Source organism: Scyliorhinus torazame, chromosome 17 (assembly GCF_047496885.1).
Source record: "Scyliorhinus torazame isolate Kashiwa2021f chromosome 17, sScyTor2.1, whole genome shotgun sequence".
Lineage (NCBI taxonomy): Eukaryota > Metazoa > Chordata > Chondrichthyes > Carcharhiniformes > Scyliorhinidae > Scyliorhinus > Scyliorhinus torazame.
In genome coordinates, this window is record NC_092723.1 from 12396006 (window position 1) to 12419037 (window position 23032).

The 23032-nt window shown below is 43.2% G+C and overlaps 1 protein-coding gene across 1 annotated transcript in view; it reads left to right on the plus strand.

Annotated features, from left to right (window-relative positions):
* Window positions 1–23032, plus strand: part of LOC140393718 (guanine nucleotide-binding protein G(i) subunit alpha-3-like) — a 55211-nt gene that overhangs the window by 20127 nt on the left and 12052 nt on the right. Inside the window, exons 2-5 of the mRNA XM_072480037.1 lie at window positions 13289–13331; window positions 14855–14996; window positions 15953–16110; window positions 17872–18000. Of these exons, the coding sequence (XP_072336138.1) occupies window positions 13289–13331; window positions 14855–14996; window positions 15953–16110; window positions 17872–18000 (472 nt within the window). The remainder of the gene's footprint in view (window positions 1–13288; window positions 13332–14854; window positions 14997–15952; window positions 16111–17871; window positions 18001–23032) is intronic.

The window sequence follows — 23032 nt, forward strand, 5'->3', positions numbered from 1 at the left end:
GTAGGTAAGGAGGTTAAGATCTTAGGGATACAGGAACAAGTCAATCTTTAATGGTGAGAGATAAGGAGTTACATATTATAGGTAAAGTAGGATTAGAGAGTCCGGTGAGAAGTGGTGGTAGGAGTAATAGAGAAATTATCTTTTTCAGGGGTACAGTTTATCCTGGGTAATTATAGCTGGATCACAGCTTGGAGTGATGCCTACTGGGTTGAAAAACCAGTAGAAAGTCAAACAACTGAGGTGTTGCAGGAAGCATATCCTGGGGTGTTTTCAGATTGTGTCGTAACGAGATCACAAAGTTACAGGTTGAGACAGGAGGAGGAGAAATCAAGGAGTAAAGAAATGGAGAAACAATCTTTGACCAGATGGTTGATAAAGAACAAGAGCAGGTGGAGGATGAAGGGGATATCTTTGTTCAGATATCTTTAGTTCAGGAAGGTTGGTCGAATTACAGCAGAAGGATTCAGAAATTTAGCATTTGTCAGAAAGCATACACAGCAGTAGTATCTGTGTATACCGGAGTGTTATTACATTAGAAATGATGTATTAATGAGGAAATGGAGACCTTTACGTATTCAGGCAGATGAGAAATGGGCAGAATTTTATAAAGTGGTATTAATGGCAGGTTGTAGAAAGGGGGTTTTGCGGGTAGCGCATCAGGTTCCAGTAGGGGGTCATTTAGGAGTAAGGAAAACTCAAGCAAAAACACAACATTTTTATTGGCCTGAACTACATAAGAATGTAGTTGGAATTTTGCCATACATGCCGCATATGCCAGGTAATAGGAAAATCCCAAGCGGCAATCAAATTAGCACCCTTAATACCCTTTCCAGCATTTGCCAAACCTTGTACTCGGGTTCTGATTGATTGCTGTGGAATCCCTTTCTAAAACGAAAAGTGGGAATCCGCATTTGTTGACCATTATGAATGTGTTTACTAGATTTGGGGAAGCCATTCCATTACAAAATATTAAACCTCTGAGGGTTATGGAGGATTTTTTTTTCAATTAAGGGCCGATTTAGCGTGGCCAATCCATCTATCCTGCACACCTTTGGGTTGTGGGAGTGAGACCCATGCAGACACAGGGAAAATGTACAAACCCCACATAGACAGTGACCCGGGATCGAACCCAGGTCCTCGGCGCTGTGAGGCAGCAGTGCTAACCACTGTGCCACCATGCCGCCCAGGGTTGTAGAGGAATTAACTAAATTTGTACCGAAAGAAATCCAATCAGATTGAGGATCCAAGTTGATGTTGAAATTATTCAGGGAAGTTATGGATAGCTTTGGAGTAAAGCAATTTAAATCCACTGCGTATTGTCCAGAATCAGAGCTTTAGAAAGGTGGCATTAAACTTTGAAGACTGTGTTGAGGGACTATAATTAGGATTATCCAGAGGATTCAGACAAAGGAATTCTATTTGTACTGTTTGCAGTTAGGAATGCACCTAATGGATAAATTAAATCAGTCCATTTGAATTGATTTTTGAACATGAGGTAAGAGGACCACGTAAATTGATCAAAGATAAATTGGCGAGTCAGCATCCTGAGACGACATTGTAAGATTGGGTCAAATTTTAGGGGGAGATTAACTAGGGCTGGTGAGATGGCTGGAAGGCATTTAAAATTGTCACATGTGATTAAAAAATGTGATGGATAAGGAATCAAAAATTTGGTTTCGTTGGTGGGAAGAAAATATTAATATTACCAGTGATAGGTGAACTATTAAAAGCAAGATTTGGTGGGCCTTAAAAGGAAATTGAGTGAGATGAATTATTTGATACAAACGCCAGATAGAAGGGAAACTCAGCATGTCATATTAATATACTCAAAAGGTATTTTTATGGAGAAGGAAAGGAGGAGGTGTTTGTCATTGTAACTCCGGGAGAAGAGGTAAATCCAGAAGATTCTGAATTTGGCATCCTCAAATTAGATTGGACAAATAAATTTGGGTACGTTACTGAGTTACCTTCCAGAGGAAAATCAAGAGTGACCTGAAATACACTGACATAGAGCTATAATTGGGAACAAACCCGGGGCTGGTTTAGCACAGTGGGCGCCGTATCAATTCCCATACCAGCCTCCCCGAACAGGTGCCGGAATGTGGCAACTAGGGGCTTTTCACAGTAACTTCACTGATGCCTACTGGTGACAAACAATTTTTTTTAAGTACACAAGTAATTATACAGGATGTCAATGTAGGAAATACAGCAGTAATCATAAATGTAGGAAATTCTATTCCAATTAAGCAACGTATATATAGACTCAATCCACTAAAGTTGGCACAGTTTCAAAAGGAGATTGAAAGCATGCTTAAGAATGATATCATTGAAATTATTTCCAATGATTGGAGCTCACCTATTGTGATTGTACCAAAATCAAATGGAATGAACGATTGTGTGTGGACTATATATAAGCCAGTGTAGTTACCAAGTTAGATTTGTATTCTATTCCTCATTTGGAAGACTGAATTGGAAAGGTGGGACAAGCAAACTTTACAAACAAACAAAACTTAAAGGATTCTGGGAAGTACCTTTGTCAGAAAGAGTGATGGACGTTTTGGCTTTTGTACTGCCAGGTGGTCTTTATCAGTTTAAAGTTAGGCAGTTTGGAATGAAGAATGTGCCAGCAACATTCCATAAGACATAGGAGCAGAATTGGGCCATTCGGCCCATAGAGTCTGGTCTGCAATTCAATCATGGCTGATATGTTTCTTATCCCCATTCTCCTGCACTCTCCTCATAATCCCGATCCCTTATTAATCAAGAACCGGTCTATCTGTCTTAAAGACACTCAGTGATGTGGCCTACATGTGGCAAAGTGTTCCACAGATTCACCACCCTCTGGCTGAAGAAATTCCTTCTCATCTCAGTTTAAAGGATCGTCCCTTCAGTCTGAGGCTGTGTCCTCAGGTTCTAGTTCTTCCTACTCGTGGAAACATCTACTCCACGTCCACTCAATCCAGGCCTCTCAATATCTTGTCAGTTTCAATAAGATCCCCCACCCCTCCCCCCCCCCCTCCTCCTTCTAAACTCAGAGTACAGATTCAGAGTACTCAACCGCTCCTCTTATGACGAGCTCTTCATTCCACGTATCATTTTTGTGAACCTCCTCTGGACTCAAGGCCAGCACACCCTTCCTTAGATACGGGGCCCAAAACTGCTCTCAATACTCCAAATGGGGTCTGATCAGAGCCTTCCACAGCCTCAGATGTGCATCCCTGCTCTTGTATTCTATTCCTTTCGACATGAATGCTAAGATTGCATTTGCCTTCCTAACTGCCGACTGAACCTGCACGTTAACCTTAAGAGAATCGTGAACAAGGAGGCCCACGTCCCTTTGTGCTTCTGATTTCCTAAGCGTTTCCCATTTAGAAGATAGTCTATGCCTAAATTCCTCCTTTCAAGTGCATAACCTCACACTTTTGCACATTGTATTCCATCTGCCACTTCTTTGCCCACTCTCTTAGCCTGTCCCAAGCCCTTCTGCAGCCCCCCCTCCCCCCAACCTCCTCAATACTAACTGTCGCTCTGCATATCTTAGTATCATCTGTAAACTTAGCAACAGTGCCCTCAGTTCCTTCTTCCAGATTGTTAATGTATGTTGTGAAAGGTTGTGGTCCCAACACCGACCCCTGAGGCACACCACTGGTTGCCAGCTGCCATCTGAAAAATACGCTTTTATCCCCTCTCTGTGCTTCTGCCAGACAGCCAATCCTTTATCCATGTCAGTCCTTTAACACCATGGGCTCTTAACTTATTTAAAAGCCTCCTATACAGCACCTTGTCAAAGGCCTTCTGGAAATCTAAATGGATCACGTCCACTGGTTGTCCTTTGTTTAACTTCCTTGTTATCACCTCAAAGAATTCAAACAGATTTGACAGACATGATTTCCCCTTGACTTGACAGAGCCATGCTGACTCTGTCTTATTTTATCATGCACTCTGCAATCTCATCTTTAATAATGGACTCTAAAATCTTACCAGTGACTGAAGTCAGGCCTATAATTTCCCGTCTTCTGCTTCCCTCCCTTCTTAAACAGAGGTGTTAAATTTACAACCAGTTCTCTGGAAGGTCACCATCAATGCCTCACAATCTCCTTTGAACCCTGGGATGTAGTCCATCCCCGCCAGGTGATCTATCGACCTTCAGACCTTTCTGTTTTCCCAGAACGTTCTCCTTCGAGATGGCCACTACACTCACCCCTGATTCTCCTGAAGTTCTGGTATCCCACTGTGACTTCCACCGTGAAGATTGATGCTAAGTAACTACTCAGCTCCTCTACCATTTCTTTGTTTCCTATTACTACTTCTCCAGCCTCATTTTCCAGTGGTCCAGTGTCTATTCTTTGCCTCTCTCTTACCTTTTGTATACTGAAAAAAAACCCTTGCCATCTTCTTTTCTATTGCTAGCCAGTTTACACTCAATTTTTCATCCCCCCTTATTGCTTTTTTAGTTGTCCTCTGCTCGTTTTTAATGTCTTCCCAATCCTCTAGCTTCCCACTAATCCTCACCACCGTGTATGCTTTTTCTTTTCCTTTTATGCTGTCCTTGACTTCCCTCATCAGCCATGGATGCCTCATCCTCCCCTTAGCATGATTCCTCCTCCTTGGGAAGAATTTCTGTTGTGCCTCCTGAATAACCCCCCAAAACCCCTGCTATTGCTGTTCTCCTGTCTTCCCTGATAGGCTCTCCTTCCAGTCCACTCTGGCCAGCTCTCCCTCATGTCTCTGACCTTTATTCAATACCGTTACATCTGATTCCAGCTTCTCCCCCTTAAACTGCAGGATAAATTCTATCATACCGTGGTCATTGCCCCTCAAGGTTCTCTTCACCTGAATTCCCTAATTTCACATCACCAAATCTAGAATTGCCTGTTCCCCAGTGGGCTCTCTCTCAAGTTGCTCCAAAATAAACATGTCTTAGACATTCCACAAATTCCTTTTCTTGGAATCCACGACCAACTTGATTTTCCCAGTCCACCTGCATATTAAAGTCCCTCATAATTATTGTAATATTCCAAAACCTAACCAACAAGGTAATTTCTGTACTAAAGAATTGTGCAGTGTACATAGACTATTTTGTGGGGTTCAGTCAAACATGGGAGGATCATTTGGAAAATTTAAAGGAATTGTTCGATCTATAAAATGCTGGCTTGGTGCTAAACTTGGCTTGAAGTGAATTTGTGAAAGCCCAAGTCACATTCTTAGACCATACAGTTGGACATGGTCAGATGCCCCTACGAAATGTAAAAGTGAAAGTTATTGGGGAGTTCCCAATACCATTAATGAGAAGAGAAGTTCTGAGATTTCTGGGCATGAGTGGTTTCTACAGGAAATTTGTGCCACATTTTAGCAGTATGGTTGCTCCAGTGATTGAACTTCTGAAAAAGCACAGGAAATTCATTCGGCCTCAGAGGCATTTGACAATCTGAAAACTGTGTTAACCACTGTACCAGTTTTGGTGACACCGAATTATGGCAAGAAATTTAAGGTGGCAATTGGTGCTGTACTGTTAGAAGAAGATGACAAAGGATAGAAAGACCTGTTGGTTATTTTTCCAGAAAACTATTCATCAAAATAAGTATTCAACCATCGAGAAAGAGACATTGATTTTGGTATTGGCGTTGCGACATTTAGACATTTACGTTGCTAACAATTCCTCAGACAATTGTATATTGTCCAGACCATAATCCATTAAAGTTTCCGAAGAAGTTTAGAGATGAAATGCAAGACTGTTTAGATGATGATTATTGCTACAACCATTTAACGTGAAAATTATACATGTAGCAGGAAGAGAAAACGTGACTCCAGCTGCTTTATCACGACCTTGAGATGCAAGAAGGATGGAACATTCAAAATTGGAAAGGAAAGACTGAAGTGGACTATACTAATGTTTAAATTTGCATGCCTAAATATAAACAAGGTATGCATCTTATAGAGCAGTGTTTTTCAAACTTTTTTTTCCCCGGGACCCATTTTTGCCAATTGGGCGACCTTACGGGACCCACGCCACGCTCGCTTACCCAATCTATCCCGAGACTGCCCTCTGCCAGCCCTGCACTCATTGAAACATTCCAACAACAGTCTGGGGCACACTTTCAAGCTCCCTGCAGTTGGAAACCACCGCAAAAAGACTTCATCAGCATTTAAGGCAGGACTTTCCCTGCAGTCTTCTGAATGCTGCCGTTGGGAAACTGCATTCGAGGCTGATGTGTGCAGAACTGTGATATCACTCATGGGAGGGTATGGGTCTGTTTTTAGCTTTGTAATAATCTTTTGTCACAAGTAGGCTTACATTAACACTGCAACAAAGTTACTGTGAAAATCCCTTACACACCAGCGCCTGTTCGGGTACACTGAGGGAGAACATGCCGGCGCCTGTTCGGGTACACTTGAGGGAGAATTCAGAATGTCCAAATTATCTAACAGCAAGTCTTTCGGGACTTGTGGGAGGAAACCAGAGCACCCGGAGGAAACCTACGCAGAGAACATGCAGATTCCGCACAGTCGGTGACCCAAGCCTGGAATCGATCCTAGGACCCTGGTGCTGTGAAGCAACAGCGCTGACTACTTTCTACCATGCCACCCATGTTTAATTGAAATTTTAGAAATAGATGGAAAGTACACCCAAAGACCTTTTTTTATTGTTTTAAAGAACTGTTTAGCTATCAATTGAACAGCTTTTTTCCTTGGATGTTAATGGGGTTAATACTGTGTTAGTAAAGTTTGTTTTAATACCAAAAAAATCCACATTTTGTCAGTAGAATCACTACTGGGGGGTGCGGTATTCTTTCCTCACAGTTTACAAATTGAAAAATTGTTGGGGTTTCTTGTCCGGTTTCCTAGTAATACGAATTGCGGTTCTGGTCCAGTAACATAATAATATTGTCCAATTTTTCTCATTTGTAATACTATTTTCATATATTATGACTTCAAACTTCAGCAAAATGACTCAGTGAGAAAAGCTTAGCCAGAATATTTTCCAGCAGCAAAGTCTATTTTTGGCATCAGGAATTGTCAATTTGGGGATTGAGGTAATGGCATGTGTTATTTAAATGAATATTTGATAGGATTATTTAGATCTCTGATTTGAAAAGAGTGGACCCACCGATGTTAATAAAATTACAGTTTTGAAGTACTTTGTAAGTACTCTAAAGATATTAAATTGTAAATTTTTAGGTTATTTTAATCATGGAATCGTGTCCGTTTAGCTAATTCCAGTCTATTGAACTAGTGCGCAAATGTCTTTGCATGGGCTTCTACCAAAAACTAATTGATTGTGATGTACTTATACCTCAGCAATGAATATGTTCTGATGCGACAGTTGGTTTTCTACTGTAACTTATGAGGACTGGGATTGTGTTTGCATCCACAGATATGTCAACTTGGCAGTACTGGATTCATATTTATAGCAGAAGGAAAGGGTTGAGAAGTCTGCACTGTTGATTTCAAATTCATTAACTCATTGCACGCACATAAAAACAGTTGTCCATTTTTAGCACACACAATTTCCATATTCAGCTACTTTTAAGTATTGTGAAATCAGTGCCAATAAGTTGTAGCATTAGTGTAAAATATGTTAGATAGCAAATCAATTTTTGGAAATAATTTTCTAAATGAAATTGGATGTGTCACACAACAATTATCTGCTGGGGAGCCTGTATTCTTAAGACCACCATTATGGTTTTGCATAGCATGAGGAACTTGGTCATTTTTTGCCAGTGCTGAGAACCAGCTTTGACAAAGGGTCATCTGGACTCAAAACATTAACTCTTTTCTCTCCCTACAGATGCTGCCAGACCTGCTGAGATTTTCCAGCATTTTCTCTTTGGTTATGTAACCCTTTGGTCTTGTACCAGCATTCCATCTGCATAAAGTGACATTTAGTTACATAGAAGATATGAGCTGGAGGAGGCCTTTGGCCCTTCGAGCCTGCTCCGCCATTCATCACGATCATGGCTGATCATCCAACTCAATAGTCTAATCCTGCTTTCTCCCCATAGCCTTTGATCCCATTCTCCCCAAGTGCCTATATCCAGCCGCCTCTTGAATATATTCAAAGTTTTAGCATCAACTACTTCCTGTGGTAATGAATTCCACAGGCTCACCACTCTTTGTGTGAAGATGTGTCTCCTTATCTCTGTCCCAAATGGTTTACCCTGAATCCTCAGGCTGTGATCCCTGGTTCTGGACACACCTTCCCTGCATCTACTCTGTCTAGTCCTGTTAGTTACAGCTGCATGTTTATTGCTCCAATTATTAGATTATTTGCATCATCTGAAGGAATTTTAATAGCTTTTTTTTCCAGTTGTTGGACTATTTCCTCAAAATTAGATTATAGCCTGACTACAGATGGGACCATCTACTCTTGGCTGATATTTCAGTGCAATGTTATGTTGATGAAGGTGTTGCATTTTTGTTGTAACATTAAATCAAGGCCCCCATCTGGCTACTTTGGTTTATGTTAAAGATCTTATAGCAATATTAGAAGAGCAAGAAAAGTCCTTCCCTCAGCCAGCACCATTAATCAATTTACGCATTAAGAGCCAATTAGTTATGTTGTTTGCACTACAGTGGCTGCTTTGGAAGTGATGCATTTCTTACAAAGCACTTATAAATATCATGATGCACAGTCGGAATTCAAGTTCATTCTCTAAGTTGCTGGTTTCCTGTTATCTAAAACTGGCTCTTAGCTCTATCACAACAGCCAATAAAAGCTACGCACAGGGCATTGTATCAGAGTTTCACAATCTTTGCCTCAACCATATGTCATGTGAAGGACAGACAGGAAGGGGATTCCAACCCTGTCCTCCTCCGCCCCCCCCATTCATTTGGACACAGTTGCATTGCTCTTCTTTCTCACCATCTTCCACAACTTCTTGCTAAAGGGCTAACATAGAGTAGGGAAGAAACATGAGACATGGCACTTTAAATTAGTCCAAATCCCCACTGCTTAGCCAGAAGTCAGTAGTAACGTTCTTGTCTCAGAAGGTTGTGAATTCTTGTTCCATTCCAGGAACATGAGCACAATCTAGACTGAAACTAGTATTGAGAGAGTGCAGCACTATTGGAGGTGCGTTTTTTCTGATGACTAAATTGACACCCTGTATGCGCTCACTGGCAAACATCAACGGTCCTACGGCATAACTCAAGGAAAAACAATAGTGTCCTGGCTAGCATTTATCTAAAACACTCATGTGCAGCTCACTACGATTGCAACATAGCTGAGAAGTTCTCAATTTTGTCTGGTACGTTGGGACTCTTGCACTGCTCAGCCTGGATTTTCTGTATTTACAATGACATTTTGCAGTTGACAATAACTGAAATATGCAATAAGATGGTGATGTAATTGATGCAGCATTCACTTGTAACAATTTATTCTGGCTTGTGCCTCAGAACAAGAACAACAAATTAAAGTTTCAGTATTGCCTTTAATGTAATAACATGACCCAAGGTACTTCTTGTGAGTGTTACAAAACAAAATCTGACCCCGAGCTATGTAAAGGGGTATTAAAGCAGGTGACGAAAAGATAGTGGGTTGGATTCTCCACAGCCCCGCGCTGAAATCTCGTTCAACGTGGGGGCGGAGAATGGCCGTTTACGTGAAAATCGTAGCCGGAGAATCGCTCACGCACGATCTACGCGGCGCGGCTAGGGGGCCATTGACAGAGGCCCCCCCCCCTGCGATTCTCCGCACAAAACTGGCTGAGTTCCCGACGGCATGGTTCTAACCACATATCGGCCGCCAGGAACCTCGGCTGGTGGCTACGGACCCAGCCCTCGGCCGCCCTGGTGGGGAGCAGGGGGATCGATCAACAGGGTGGGGGTTTCATGGACAGCCAGGGGAGCGATCGGGTGGCACGGATCCGCAGGCGTGTGCAATCATGGGGGGGCCTACATTTTTGCTGTCGCTCCGTGGTTCGAGTCTGCTATGTCTCACAGGGCAGCCGCTGCAGGCCGCCACTGTGCGCATGAGTGGACCCCCGACCGGAAGTGCGGGGCCCCGTATCCGCAGCCAGAGCTGCAAGGACCACTCCAGTGCCCTGCCAGCCCCCTGCAGGTAGGAGAATCGCTCCGGACTTTCTTGAGGAAAGTCAAGCGTGAAACGCCAGTGTTTTTACCTGGCGTGGGGAGAATCCAGCTCAGTATGTTTTAAGGGAAAGAGACTTGTATTTATTTAGCGTCTTTCTCTACCTCAGGAGTTCCCAAAGCACTTTAAAACCAATTAAGTACTTTTGAAGTGTTACTGCTGTCATGTAAAATGTGATACCAAATTTACACACAGCAAGGTCCCACAAACAGCATGCAAATAACCAAATGATCCTTAGTGATGTTGATTAGGGTTAAATATTGACCAGAACGGAAGTACACCCCTACTCTTCAAATTTTGTCTTTGATCACTTAAATCCACCTGAGAGAGCAAACAGATAAAACCAGAAAATTCTGGAAATATTCTGCAGATCTGGCAGCACCTGTGGAGAGTAACAGTGTTAGCATTTCCAGTTGATGACCCTTCATTCAAATAGCAGATCAGACGGGGACTTGTTTTATTGCCTCATCTGAACGACTGCACCTCCAATGGTGCAGCACTCCCTGGCTACTCCATTGAGATTGTAGGTCTACTTTTTATTTTTGTGCTCAAGTCTCAAGGACTTTGCTACCCACTGTGCCATGGCTTAATGGAGGAGAGTAGGTTGGAGAGGCTTAGACGGGAATTCTAAAACTTGGTGTCTGGCAGGAAAGTATAATCTTGTGCCTTAGTTAAAAAATATTTGAAGTATGATTGGTTATGTCCATTATCTAAGAAGGAGTTCTAACTTGATGATGATAGTCTCCATTTAGGACAAAGTCCATCAACTGGCTCCTTATTCTCACAACGCTGCTATTCCCACTCAACCCCCTCAGAGTGTGATTTATAGTTTTTCTTGTGATGGCAATTGCATTATCAAGTTTTTTCAATTCATACTAATAAAAATGATGGAAAGATAATGTATTTGGAAGCGACAAGTCATTTATTAATGGTTATTCAACTAAATCCATTGGTTGCTATAACTGGCCAGCACCCAGGCAGCTTGGTATAAATGTTAATTAAAAATCCAATTGTAATAGACAATGAAGTTTGTAGTTCAATAATTTATATTGTTTCCAAATGCATTCAAATGCTTCTGTAAAAACAGCTTGTACCAGATTTTGCATTAGAAGGAATGGTGAAGCTCATAGCAACTACAGGGACTGCACATGGAAGTAAATGTATAATTCAGGAAGTTAACTGTTCGAAGTGCCTGGTTTGTTCAAAAGCTGTGTTAGAATCTTATTCTGCTGACAAGAGTCACCACTGAAATACATGGAAAAGTGTTGGAGTTGTCCATTTTGGTTTAAATAAACTTTTAGCTGCATAATGAAGTTTTAATTACTGCCAGGGAACATCTCTGACACTGAAAATTAAACTCTGAAGAGGTTTTGAGTTCCATTCCTTCAGATTATAATTAGTGATGACTTTTTAAGAAAACACCATATTTTTTTAACTATTCAATATCTTATTTTCATTGCTCTTTCTTTCTCTCTCTATTTAGCTTGTTCGGCACTGACTGCAGAATCTGGCCCCTTGTAGTAAGATTATGATGCCTTTTACTCACCTCAGTCAGAAGTGAATATTGTGTTTCTGACCGTGATGGAACATATAGGTCGTGATTCTCCGATACCGCGCCGGTTGGGAGAATCGCCTGCCGCGCCATTTTTTCCACGCGACGCCGGTCCGACGCCCTCCCGCGATTCACCCAAGCGGCGAGATCGACCCCGTCGAGTCCTGCGCGGCGCAGGCCGGAGAATCACCCGAGACACCCAAAATGGCGATTCTTCGCTACCCCTGCTATTCTCCAGCCCGAATGGGCCGAAGTCATAGATTTATCATAGAATTTACAGTGCAGAAGGAGGCCATTCGGCCCATCGAGTCCGCACCAGCCCTTGGAAAGAGCACCCTACCCAAGGTCAACACCTCCACCCTATCTCTATAACCCAGCAACCCCACCCAACACTAAGGGCAATTTTGGACAGTAAGGGCAATTTATCATGGCCAATCCACCTAACCTGCACATCTTTGGACTGTGGAAGGAAACCAGAGCACCCGGAGGAAACCCACGTACACACGGGGAGGATGTGCTGATTCCGCAGAGACAGTGACCCAAGCCGGAATCTAACCTGGGACTCTGGAGCTGTGAAGCAATTGTGCTATCCACAATGCTACCATGTCTGTCCCAATGGCGTGACCCCAGTTCACGCCGTCGCCGTTCACACCTGGTAAATAAAGACTTCAGCCAGTCGTGCTGGCTGATGGTGAGCAGTGAGGAGGTGAGCAGACTGTTCCGGAGCTCCTGCAGACCAGGTTGACCCGGGGGGGGGGTGACCCTCGGGCACCCTCATGGCACTTACCCTGGCAGCCCGAGTGAGGTCGTGCAGCTTCTTCCTACACTGCTCCTCGGACCCTGCGGGGGGTGTGCCCAACAGCACTCACAGCGGTGCCAACGTCACGCCAACCTTGCCTCACCGTGCTGGACGGCTGGCGATGCCCACGTCTTGGGCAGAGGGTGGCCCTTCGATTTTCAACCTCATCGAGGAGGGTGTCCAGGTCCGTGTGCCAGAACCTCGGTGCGGCTCGTCGGGGCTCAGCTATCTCTCCTCCTGGGTCCTTCCGTGCGCGGATCGCGCCGTTTATGGCGCTGCGCCGCGTCATTTGGGCGTCGCGCGCTTACGACGCTGCTTTCGCGCCACGCCCCCCCCCGAGTTCGTCGTGGCCCCGCTCCTAGCCCATTTTCGGGCCCTGAATCGATCGCGATCGGGGACGTTTCGTGCCATCGTGAAACTCAATGGTGTTTATGACGGCGCGGGCACTTAGCCGCGGGAGCGGAAAATCCCGCCCATAGCTTTGTAAAAAGTGACAATTCCAAGATTTAAATATGTATTTACAGTTTATATCCAAATGCAAATACATGCTAAGCATATACCATGACTTGCAAAATATAATTTGATTTTCTAAGCTTTATGGTTTTCCATAGAATTATGTCAATGCTGTTTTGTGTGCCATTTGACTTTTATTAACTCTGAATTCTTCTGCCATTATTACCACCTTTGGCAAATCCTCAATGTTTTCATAGATCCATTGGATACATTCTGAAAAAGAAATGCCCCATTATCCACAAATGTGATGGCACTGAATGTTGTAACCATGCTAATGAAGTATGCTTCTTGCAATTCAGAGATGTGATGTTTGTTACAATTTTCTTCTTTGCAGGTGCTGGAGAATCTGGGAAAAGTACCATTGTAAAACAAATGAAGTGAGTTTCAAACAGCTAATGCATCTTTTATCGTTTTTGTTCTTGGTTTCTGCTCGAGAATTTTAAAAGCAAGTGCACACTTCAATGTAGGCCTTTGTTGTACTGTTCGTATTGTATATTTAGATTCCATGTGGAACTGTGACCACATCATTCACATGATGCTTTTCTCCATATTATATTGAGAAGCTGTGTATTCTCTTTGCATTTTTTCATCCTTCAATTTGGAAGAGCAAATGTGAAGTGGTGCATTATTGACTATGTATTAAACTAGAAATACAGTAAAAATATACGTTTACTATTCTAACTTATTTTGATAGTACTGTCCAATTTTTAGTATTGTAAGTTGCCTATTGTGTATAAAGCAAAAGAGAAACTTAATGGTGCCTGTTTGGATTCAGTCTAAGGTGACCCTTGCCAAAATATACAGATTGCCGTTCAATGCTTCCAAGATGAACTTTTTAGTTTTGATGCCATTTTGGTTACTCCTGATGAAAGCAGAAATAATGTCCATTAAACTATCTGTTGTGTTACCTACTTTTGTGTATATAACTAGATATCTGGACAAATTATCTGGAGCTATTTAGGTTTAAAAGACACTGGGCTGAATTCTCTGCCCTGCTGCGCCACATTTCTGCCCCGACCCGCCGACTGGATTCTCCGTTATGCTGGCCGGTCAATGGGGTTTCCCATTGTGGGGCAGCCCCACGCTGTCGGGAAACCCCCGGGCGCTGGCAAAACGGAGAATCCCGCCCACTATGTTTGACTGGGCAAGATGCATCTTCTGGATGTAATTTCACTCCCTCAAAGTTGCAGTAAACATTATGAAAACTAGTCTGATACTTGAGAGAAACTTATGGCTTTACTATACGACAATAGTTTCAGAGGCTCATGCTTCCATTACAAAGCTGCTGTTTGAGAGGGAAGTTGCTTCAATTTAGATTTGAATTTTTAAAAAGTGCCAGCTCCAATTGAAGTTCAGAACAAAATGAATATGTGGTCATTGTTTTTGCAAGACGGGAATAGTACCAATAGAATTTCAGTGAGCTCTCATCAGTGCACTACAAGTTTATATATGTCGCTGCTGGCAAAGCAATGCTACTTTCCCAAATTAGACTGTCGAGCTGCAAAGGAAGTCAAATAAATGCCATATCCAGTGAAATTTGTTGGGAGCTGACCTGTTGAGTAAGGCGATTCAAGGCGGTGAATCACTGGGCAGAAAAATAACGGTTTTCACATTACTTACTGGAAACAGTTCTTGTTATTGAAAGCACTTTTACTCTCCTTATATTTAGCCTTATTTTAATCTTTGTTTATGGTAAGCTAATTCAGGAAGTGAGAACTGCAGCATTGAAGGTTGTACATTGCACGTTTTGTAGAGTTTAATCTGATTTGAGAATTTTTTTTATCGTGGTGGGATTTGGTTTCACATTAAATATAGTTTGCTTTTAGTGCTAAATTTGACTTTAGCTCGGCATTGCATTCCTGGAGTGCAATTTTAATTTTTTTTGTCTATGCCTTTGCAGAATCATTCATGAGGATGGGTACTCGGAGGAAGAGTGCAAACAATATAAAGCAGTGGTTTATAGCAATACAATTCAGTCCATCATTGCTATAATTAGGGCCATGGGACGGTTGAAAGTTGATTTTGGAGACACAACAAGAGCCGTGAGTACAAATATGGAAGCAAGTCAAATAGAAAAAAGATTGACTATTTTAGAGCCGATGGATGATATTGAAGTCATTCAATCGCTAGGTTTTTTTTTTTTGTTTTAATAATAAAAAAAATGAAAAGAATGTAAACTTTTCAAACTGATTTAGCTTATTTGAAATGCTACTCTGGAGCAAAATATGCATACGATACTTTATTAATGAATGTAACAGAAGCTGTCAAGAGCATTGTTGGAAAACCTATTTTGTGATTGACCATTTTTTCACAGATTTCTGGTTAATCTGTTCACATTTAAACTTGTGTTGAGGCTGCCCCAAGGTATTTTAAAGAAATGCCGGAATCTATTTGAGGAGGCTGGAGAGCGGGAGACCTATATCTGATCTGCATTGCTCTTGTACTGGACATGCTTGTTGATACTGTTAGGAGTGTTCTATTGCTTAACATCGGCCATAACTTTCTTTGAGAATAAAAATAAAAATTATTTCTTTGGTTGCAGTCATGGCAAAGTTAAAGATGAGACCATTTCATCTTTTTCTTTCAAAGTTTTTGGTCTTCTCTAAATTTGTGCACTTACACTATGTAATATTTTATTGTTGCCTATTGGAGCTGAAGGAAGGTTGAATATAATGGGATTAAGAGCCATTGGTAGATTAAAATGTTGGAGCTTTGTTTGTTTGGACTTTAAAACATGTCATGTTGGATCATGGTAATTGTTTATTGCAATTTTAGTTGTTAACCATTTTCACCTTGAATTCAATTTTTAATTCTTAGTCTGCAGCTACACATCATAAATTTGATTAACTTGACAAAAAATATTTTTCCAGGCAGATGTGATATATGAAACTGTGCAAAACGATGCATAGTAAAGTCTGTGTTCAAGTTTTAAATTTATGGTATTATATCTTTTTTTAAAATCATTTTCAATTTCTAAAGCACTTTTGTTTATATGTAGGATGATGCCCGCCAGTTGTTTGTCCTAGCAGGAACCACAGAGGAAGGGCACATGACAACAGAACTTGCAGGAGTTATCAAACGATTGTGGCAGGATGATGGTGTTCAGGCTTGTTTTGGTAGATCCAGAGAATATCAGCTGAATGACTCCGCATCATAGTACGTACAGTTTTTAATGCCAAAATAATTTGGGTAAAGTGAGGCAAGCTGAATGGGGCAGGAAGGGAAAGAGAGTTTAGTATATTAGAGAGTAAGGTCCATGCAGAAAATAAAGTAAAAAATAAAATTGAAGTCACGTTATCTGAATGGAATAAGATGGATGAACTTGTGGCACAAATAGAGATAAATGATTTAGATGTAAATGTAACCATGGTAAAAGGTGACCAAGGTTGGGAAATAAATATTCCAGGGTATACAACCTTTCAGAAGGGCAGGCAATGGAGAAGGAGGTGGCGTAGCCTGGATAATAAAGGATAACAAATGCAATGTAATAGTTGTGAGGGACTTTAATCTTTATCGACTGGACCAATCAAATTGGCATAGATGGTCTCGCAGATACGTTTGTAAAGTACTATTGTGACAAATTCCTGGAGGAATATATTGTGGAATCAGCTAGGGATAAAACTATTTTGGACCTAGTATTCTACCATGAGGCAGGATTAATTAGTAATGTCATTGTAAACGATCCACTGAAAAATAATGGTTGTAATGCAAGGAGGTCCTCAACTTAGTGCAGTTGTCTTCCAGAAAAATCACAATTCTAAGTGAAAGGACTAAGTAACTTATGGGTTCCCATATGTATCGATGTTAAAGCCAGAATTAAGTTCCTTTAGACATTTGTTGAAACAATATACAAGTTGAAACACTGTACCGCACTGAATTCCGAGCTGAAATACCTGGCAAAATAAAATAATTCATTAAATATAAAAGAAATACAATTCATGACATTTTAAAAAAATTACACTCACCTCAGTAATGTTAGATTTATCAGGCTCCGTCTCTTGGCATAAATTGCTGGAATCCTGCACCGACTAACTTCTGGCACTAAATGGAGCGCAGGACCAGGGTCTCTAGATTACTAGAATCATAGAAACCTTGCAGAAGGAGGTCATTCGGCCATTGAATCTGCACTGATCCATGACAGAGCACTCGACCTCACCCAGCTCCCCCACCTTATCCCAATAACCCCTTAAACTAACCTACACATCCCTGGACACTAAGGAGTAATTGATCATGGCCAATCCACCTAACTTGCACATTTTTGGACTGTGTGAGAAAACCGGAGCACCTGGAGGAAACCCACACAGACCCCGAGGTCGGAATAGAACCCGGGCCCCTGGTGCTAAGACAGCAGTGCCACCATGCCGTCCAATAACAATACCACTAAGCCACTGCACCCCACGAGATAGGTTATACCTGCACTGGAGGCAGTACAGCGAAGGTTCACTAGATGGGTCTATATTCTCTGGAATTTAGAAGAATGGGCGGTGATCTCATTGAAACATTCAAGACATTGAAGGGCCTTGACTAGATATTATGAGGTTGTTTCTCCTGGCTGGGGAATTTAGAACAAGGGGCACTGTTTTAGGGCTGATTGCTTGGGACTGAGATAAGGAGCAATCTCTTCATTCAGAGGGTTTGGAATCTTTGAGATTAAGACTGAGATAGACAGATCTTTGTGGTTCAGGGAATCAAGGTTTGTGGAGGAATGGCAGTGCAGTCCTGATGGGCCCTATGGAATTTTCCTGCTCATATATCACTTGTTTACATTTACTCTTCAATCAAAACTTTAAAATTATTGCAAAAGTAGCGTAAGAGATGTTTGAAAGTGCAGTGATCATCAGACTGCCTCTTGGAAAATGAATTGGATTTAATAGTGTATTGCTATCAAATTAATTCATTGTAAATTATTTCCTTTAGTTATTTGAATGATTTGGATAGAATATCCTTACAAGGCTATATCCCAACTCAACAAGATGTTTTGAGGACCAGAGTGAAAACTACAGGCATAGTGGAGACACACTTTACTTTCAAAGAGCTGTATTTTAAGTAAGTAATAATGATCCTTAATCACCAGAGTATGTATAATTTGTAATTTTACATAATGTATATAAACATCTTTCCCAGAACCATAAATTCTTGAAGATAATGATCAAATTGGACTAAGAATCAATTTGAAAAGTTTTAATCTCTATGATGTATCATGACCATAATTTGTTGCAACAGGACATTTTTGGAGAGTGAAATTGATTGGAGTTTTTACCTCGTTGATCAGATCTATTTGCACTGCAAATTACTGGAATGAAGCACTTTCATTGTCTCATCTTTGACCCCATAGATGTGTGCCCAAAGACCGGCTCTTTAACCAATGAAAGAAATGGTAGAGAAAAAACTTGAGCAAAGAAGAAGGAATTAGCATAAACTGGCGTCAAATCTGATCTAGAAATAGAGAGGGAAAGAAAGAGCAGATTAAGAGAAAGCAACAAAGGAAAAGTAAATTAATTTTCTTGGAAAAAACAAGCAGAATAGGGCTTTGTAACCACATTGTCTTTGTTTATTGTTGTATTCTATGTATTCTATGTTCTATTCGTTCTCAAAGTTAATGAGTGGCAGGGTATGTGTGCAATTTGTGTACATTTTTGACTCATGGAATATTGAACCAACATCCATGTTCAGGAACAGTAAAACTGCTTTTTAGGGAACATAGGAATTGAAATAAAACGGTAGCCTGGCTAGTTTGCTTTATGCCACCCTACACAATGCAATGATCATGGATATGTTGACCAACATCTTCAATTAACCTACAACAGACCCAGAAATGCCACAACGAAAACCCTAGTGGTGAAGAGCTACAGGAACTATAAATCAGCATTTTTTTCTATTCATTCTATTTCTATTTGCTCAGGCAGGCACTGAATGCCAAAATTGTTCTCTGATTTGCAATTGAGCCAAAACAACTTTGCTCCCTGAAAGTTATTGCCTTGACATGAAATTATTTTCTTTTGGGCTCCTGTGTGCTTTGTAAGCTAGCATCTGTGGAGATTGTAACATTTAGAGCAAAGGATGTTCCCATACTTGTTACTAGGCCGGATCCGATGTAGCAAGGGCAGAACTCCAACATAGGTCACCCAGATCAGCTCAAGGGTCAGGAAAGAGCAGTTCACGGATCAGTTAGTTTTTGTCAAAGAGAGGGGGAGAGAGAGGAGGAGGAGAAGAAGGTTTATGCAGCTAAAGTGCTGCTGAGAGTTCTTGAGGAGCTGGGTTGGCAGACTCCAGGTAGTGAGGATTCAGAGGAATCCCTGGAGAGCTGAGAAATAGTGGAAGGTTGGTAACTCACGCTGCAGATACTGGGGCAACCGTGTTCTACATGATGTAACTGAAGAGCTGAAGTTGTCCTTGCACATCAGTACTGGGGTGCACATTTAGAAATCGAGGAAAGTGTAGTCTTGGATTGGATTGGATTGGATTTGTTTATTGTCACGTGTACCGAGGTACAGCGAAAAGTATTTTTCTGCGAGCAGCTCAACAGATCATTAAGTACATGAGAAGAAAAGGGAATAAAAGAAAATACATAATAGGGCAACACAACATATACAATGTAACTACATAAGCACTGGCATCGGATGAAGCATACAGGGTGTCGTGTTAATGAAATCAGTCCATAAGAGGGTAATTTAGGAGTCTGATGACAGTGGGGAAGAAGCTGTTTTTGAGTCTGTTCGTGCGTGTTCTCAGACTTCTGTATCTCCTGCCCGATGGAAGAAGTTGGAAGAGTGAGTAAGCCGGGTGGGAGGGATCTTTGATTATACTGCCCGCTTTCCCCAGGCAGCGGGAGGTGTAGATGGAGTCAATGGATGAGAGGCAGGTTCGTGTGATGGACTGGGCGGTGTTCACGACTCTCTGACGTTTCTTGCGGTCCTGGGCCGAGCAGTTGCCATACCAGGCTGTGATGCAGCCTGATAGGATGCTTTCTATGGTGCATCTGTAAAAGTTGGTAAGAGTCAATGTGGACATGCCGAATTTCCTTAGTTTCCTGAGGAAGTATAGGCGCTGTTGTGCTTTCTTGGTGGTAGTGTCGACGTGGGTGGACCAGGACAGATTTTTGGAGATGTGCACCCCTAGGAATTTGAAACTGCTAACCATCTCCACCTCAGCCCCGTTGATGCTGACAGGGGTGTGTACAGTACTTTGCTTTCTGAAGTCAATTACCAGCTCTTTAGTTTTGCTGGCATTGAGGGAGAAATTGTTGTCGCTACACCACTCCACTAGGTTCTCTATCTCCCTCCTGTATTCAGACTCATCGTTATTCGAGATCCGGCCCACTATGGTCGTATCGTCAGCAAACTTGTAGATGGAGTTGGAACCAAGTTTTGCCACACAGTCGTGTGTACAGGGAGTAGAGTAGGGGGCTAAGTACGCAGCCTTGCGGGGCGCCGGTGTTGAGGACTATTGTGGAGGAGGTGTAGTTCATTCTTCCTGATTGTGGTCTGTTGGTCAGAAAATCGAGGATCCAGTTGCAGAGTGGGGAGCCAAGTCCTAGGTTTTGGAGCTTTGATATGAGCTTGGCTGGGATTATGGCATTGAAGGCGGAGCTGTAGTCAATAAATAAGAGTCTCGTGTAGGAGTCCTTGTTTTCGAGATGCTCTAGGGATGAGTGTAGGGCCAGGGAAATGGTATCTGATGTTGACCGGTTGCAGCGGTATGCGAATTGCAGTGGATCAAGGCGTTCTGGGAGTATGGAGGTGATGCGCTTCATGATCAACCTCTCAAAGCACTTCATTACGACTGAAGTCAGGGCCACTGGTCGGTAGTCATTGAGGCACGTTGCCTGGTTCTTCTTTAGTACCGGTATGATGGTGGTCTTCTTGAAGCAGGTGGGGACCTCGGAGTGGAGTAGGGACAGGTTAAATATGTCCGTGAATACCTCTGCCAGCTGGTCTGCTCAGGCTCTGAGTGCACGACCAGGGATCCTGTCTGGGCACGTCGCCTTCCGAGGGTTCACTTTCAGGAAGGCCAATCTGACTTCGGAAGCTGTGATGGTGGGTATGGGTGAATTATGGGCTGCTGGGGCACTCGCCAGCGGATTGTTGGTTACCTGCTCGAACCGAGCATAGAATGCATTATGTTCATCGGGGAGGGGTGCGCTGCTGCCAGAGATACTGTTCGGCTTCGCTTTGTATGTAGCCCGTTACGTTGTTTAGTCCTTGCCACAACCGCCGAGAGTCTGTTTGTGACTCTAGCTTGGTTTGATATTCTCTCTTGGCTTTCCGGATGGCTTTGCGGAGGTCGTACCTGGATTTCTTGTATAGGTCAGGGTCGTCTGCCTTGAACGCCTCAGTTCTGTCCTTCAGTAGGGAGTCAATCTCGCGATTGAGCCATGGTTTCCGGTTGGGGAACGCACGTACTGCTTTCTTTGGCACGCAGTCGTCCACACATTTGCTGATGAAGTCTGTGACGGTGGTGGCATACTCATTTAAGTTGGCCGCTGAGTTCTTAAATATGGACCAGTCCACTGTCTCTAAGCAGTCACGTAAGAGCTCTTCTGTCTCCTCGGATCAGCACTGCACAACCTTCTTAGCTGGATTCTCCCGCTTGAGTTTCTGCTTGTATGCCGGGAGAAGGAGCACCGTCTTATGGTCTGATTTCCCAAAGTGCGGTCGGGGGATGGAACGGTAGGCGCCCTTGATTTTTGAGTAGCAGTGGTCAAGAGTGTTGTCGCCCCTGGTGGGACAGGACATGTGCTGGTGGAATTTTGGCAGTACACTCTTGAGGTTGGCCTTGTTGAAGTCTCCGGCCACGATGAACAAGGCCTCCGGGTGTTCTGTTTCGTAGTTGTTTATTACTGTGTATAGTTCGTCCAGCGCCTTCCTCACTACTGCCTGGGGTGGGATGTAGACCGCTGTGATAATGGCTGAAGTGAACTCACGTGGAAGATAATATGGCGGCACTTCACGGTCAGGTATTCCAGGTCTGGGGAGCAGTAGGTCGCCAGAGTCGCCACATCCAAGCACCAGGAGGAGTTGATGAGGAGGCAAACGCCTCCACTCTTCGCTTTGCCTGATGATGCCGTGCGGTCCACCCGGTGAATTGAGAAGCCTTCAGGTAGTACGGCACAGTCCGGTGAGGCAGGGGTGAGCCATGTCTCTGTGAAACAGAGCACACAGCAGTCTCTTACTTCCCTCTGAGAGGTAAGTCTGGCGTTAAGTTCATCCAGCTTGTTTTCGATCGCTTGGACGTTTGCCAGGAGTATGCTGGGGAGAGGGGTCTTGAAACCGCGTCGCTTCAGTCTAACCTGCAGACCGCCGCGTTTCCCTCGCTTCCTCGGTCGGCGGCTGCTGCTGGATGATCCTGGGATCCGATGGCAGATGTCAGCTCTTGTGGAAGGTAGGTGGTTGCGTCTGGCGGGGTCCAGGGCGCTGGCGGTGACCAGGGCGCTGTTTACGTATCTGGGGTCGCGTCTGGCAGGGTCCCGAGCGCTGGTTGAGGTAGAGGGATTGCTAGGGGGGCATGGTTTGCGGTCCGGATGGGTCCCGGCGTTCTGCGGGCGCGGGAATACCTTGCAGCGCGTTCGGGTCCTCGCACGGGGTCTCCGCCGTTTCGGGGGTCCTGGGTCGTGGGCAGGGGCATCCTGAGGCAGGTTGGACTGGGTCCTGTGGTCTGTTCATTCCCTGGGCGCTCCAGGGGTCAGATCTTGAAGTAGGCCCGGTCGAGCCTCCACGTGGATTTTTCTTTCTTCCATCACCAGGTAGGTCGGGTCGCTGGGCGGGCCTCTCCGGGTCGGGTCGCTGGGCGGGTCACGTCTTGGGAGACGTGATTGAAGCAGTCGGAGGTCAGCAGTTGATGAGCCAGTTCAGGTCAGAGTGGCTTTGAGGGAATTCAGCGACTTGATCTTTGAAAGTGAAAAGTTTGGAATCCCTCGTGTGGCAGAGTTTTGATGAGATTGTGTAACTCAATGCATACTGTCATGAATGTGCATTACAGCCCCGAGTTACTTATAGGCATGCAGAACTTTTTAAGGAAGATTTTTCTTTTTAAAAGAAATACAAGCAAAAGCACTGAGTAAAGATGGCTTAGAATGTAA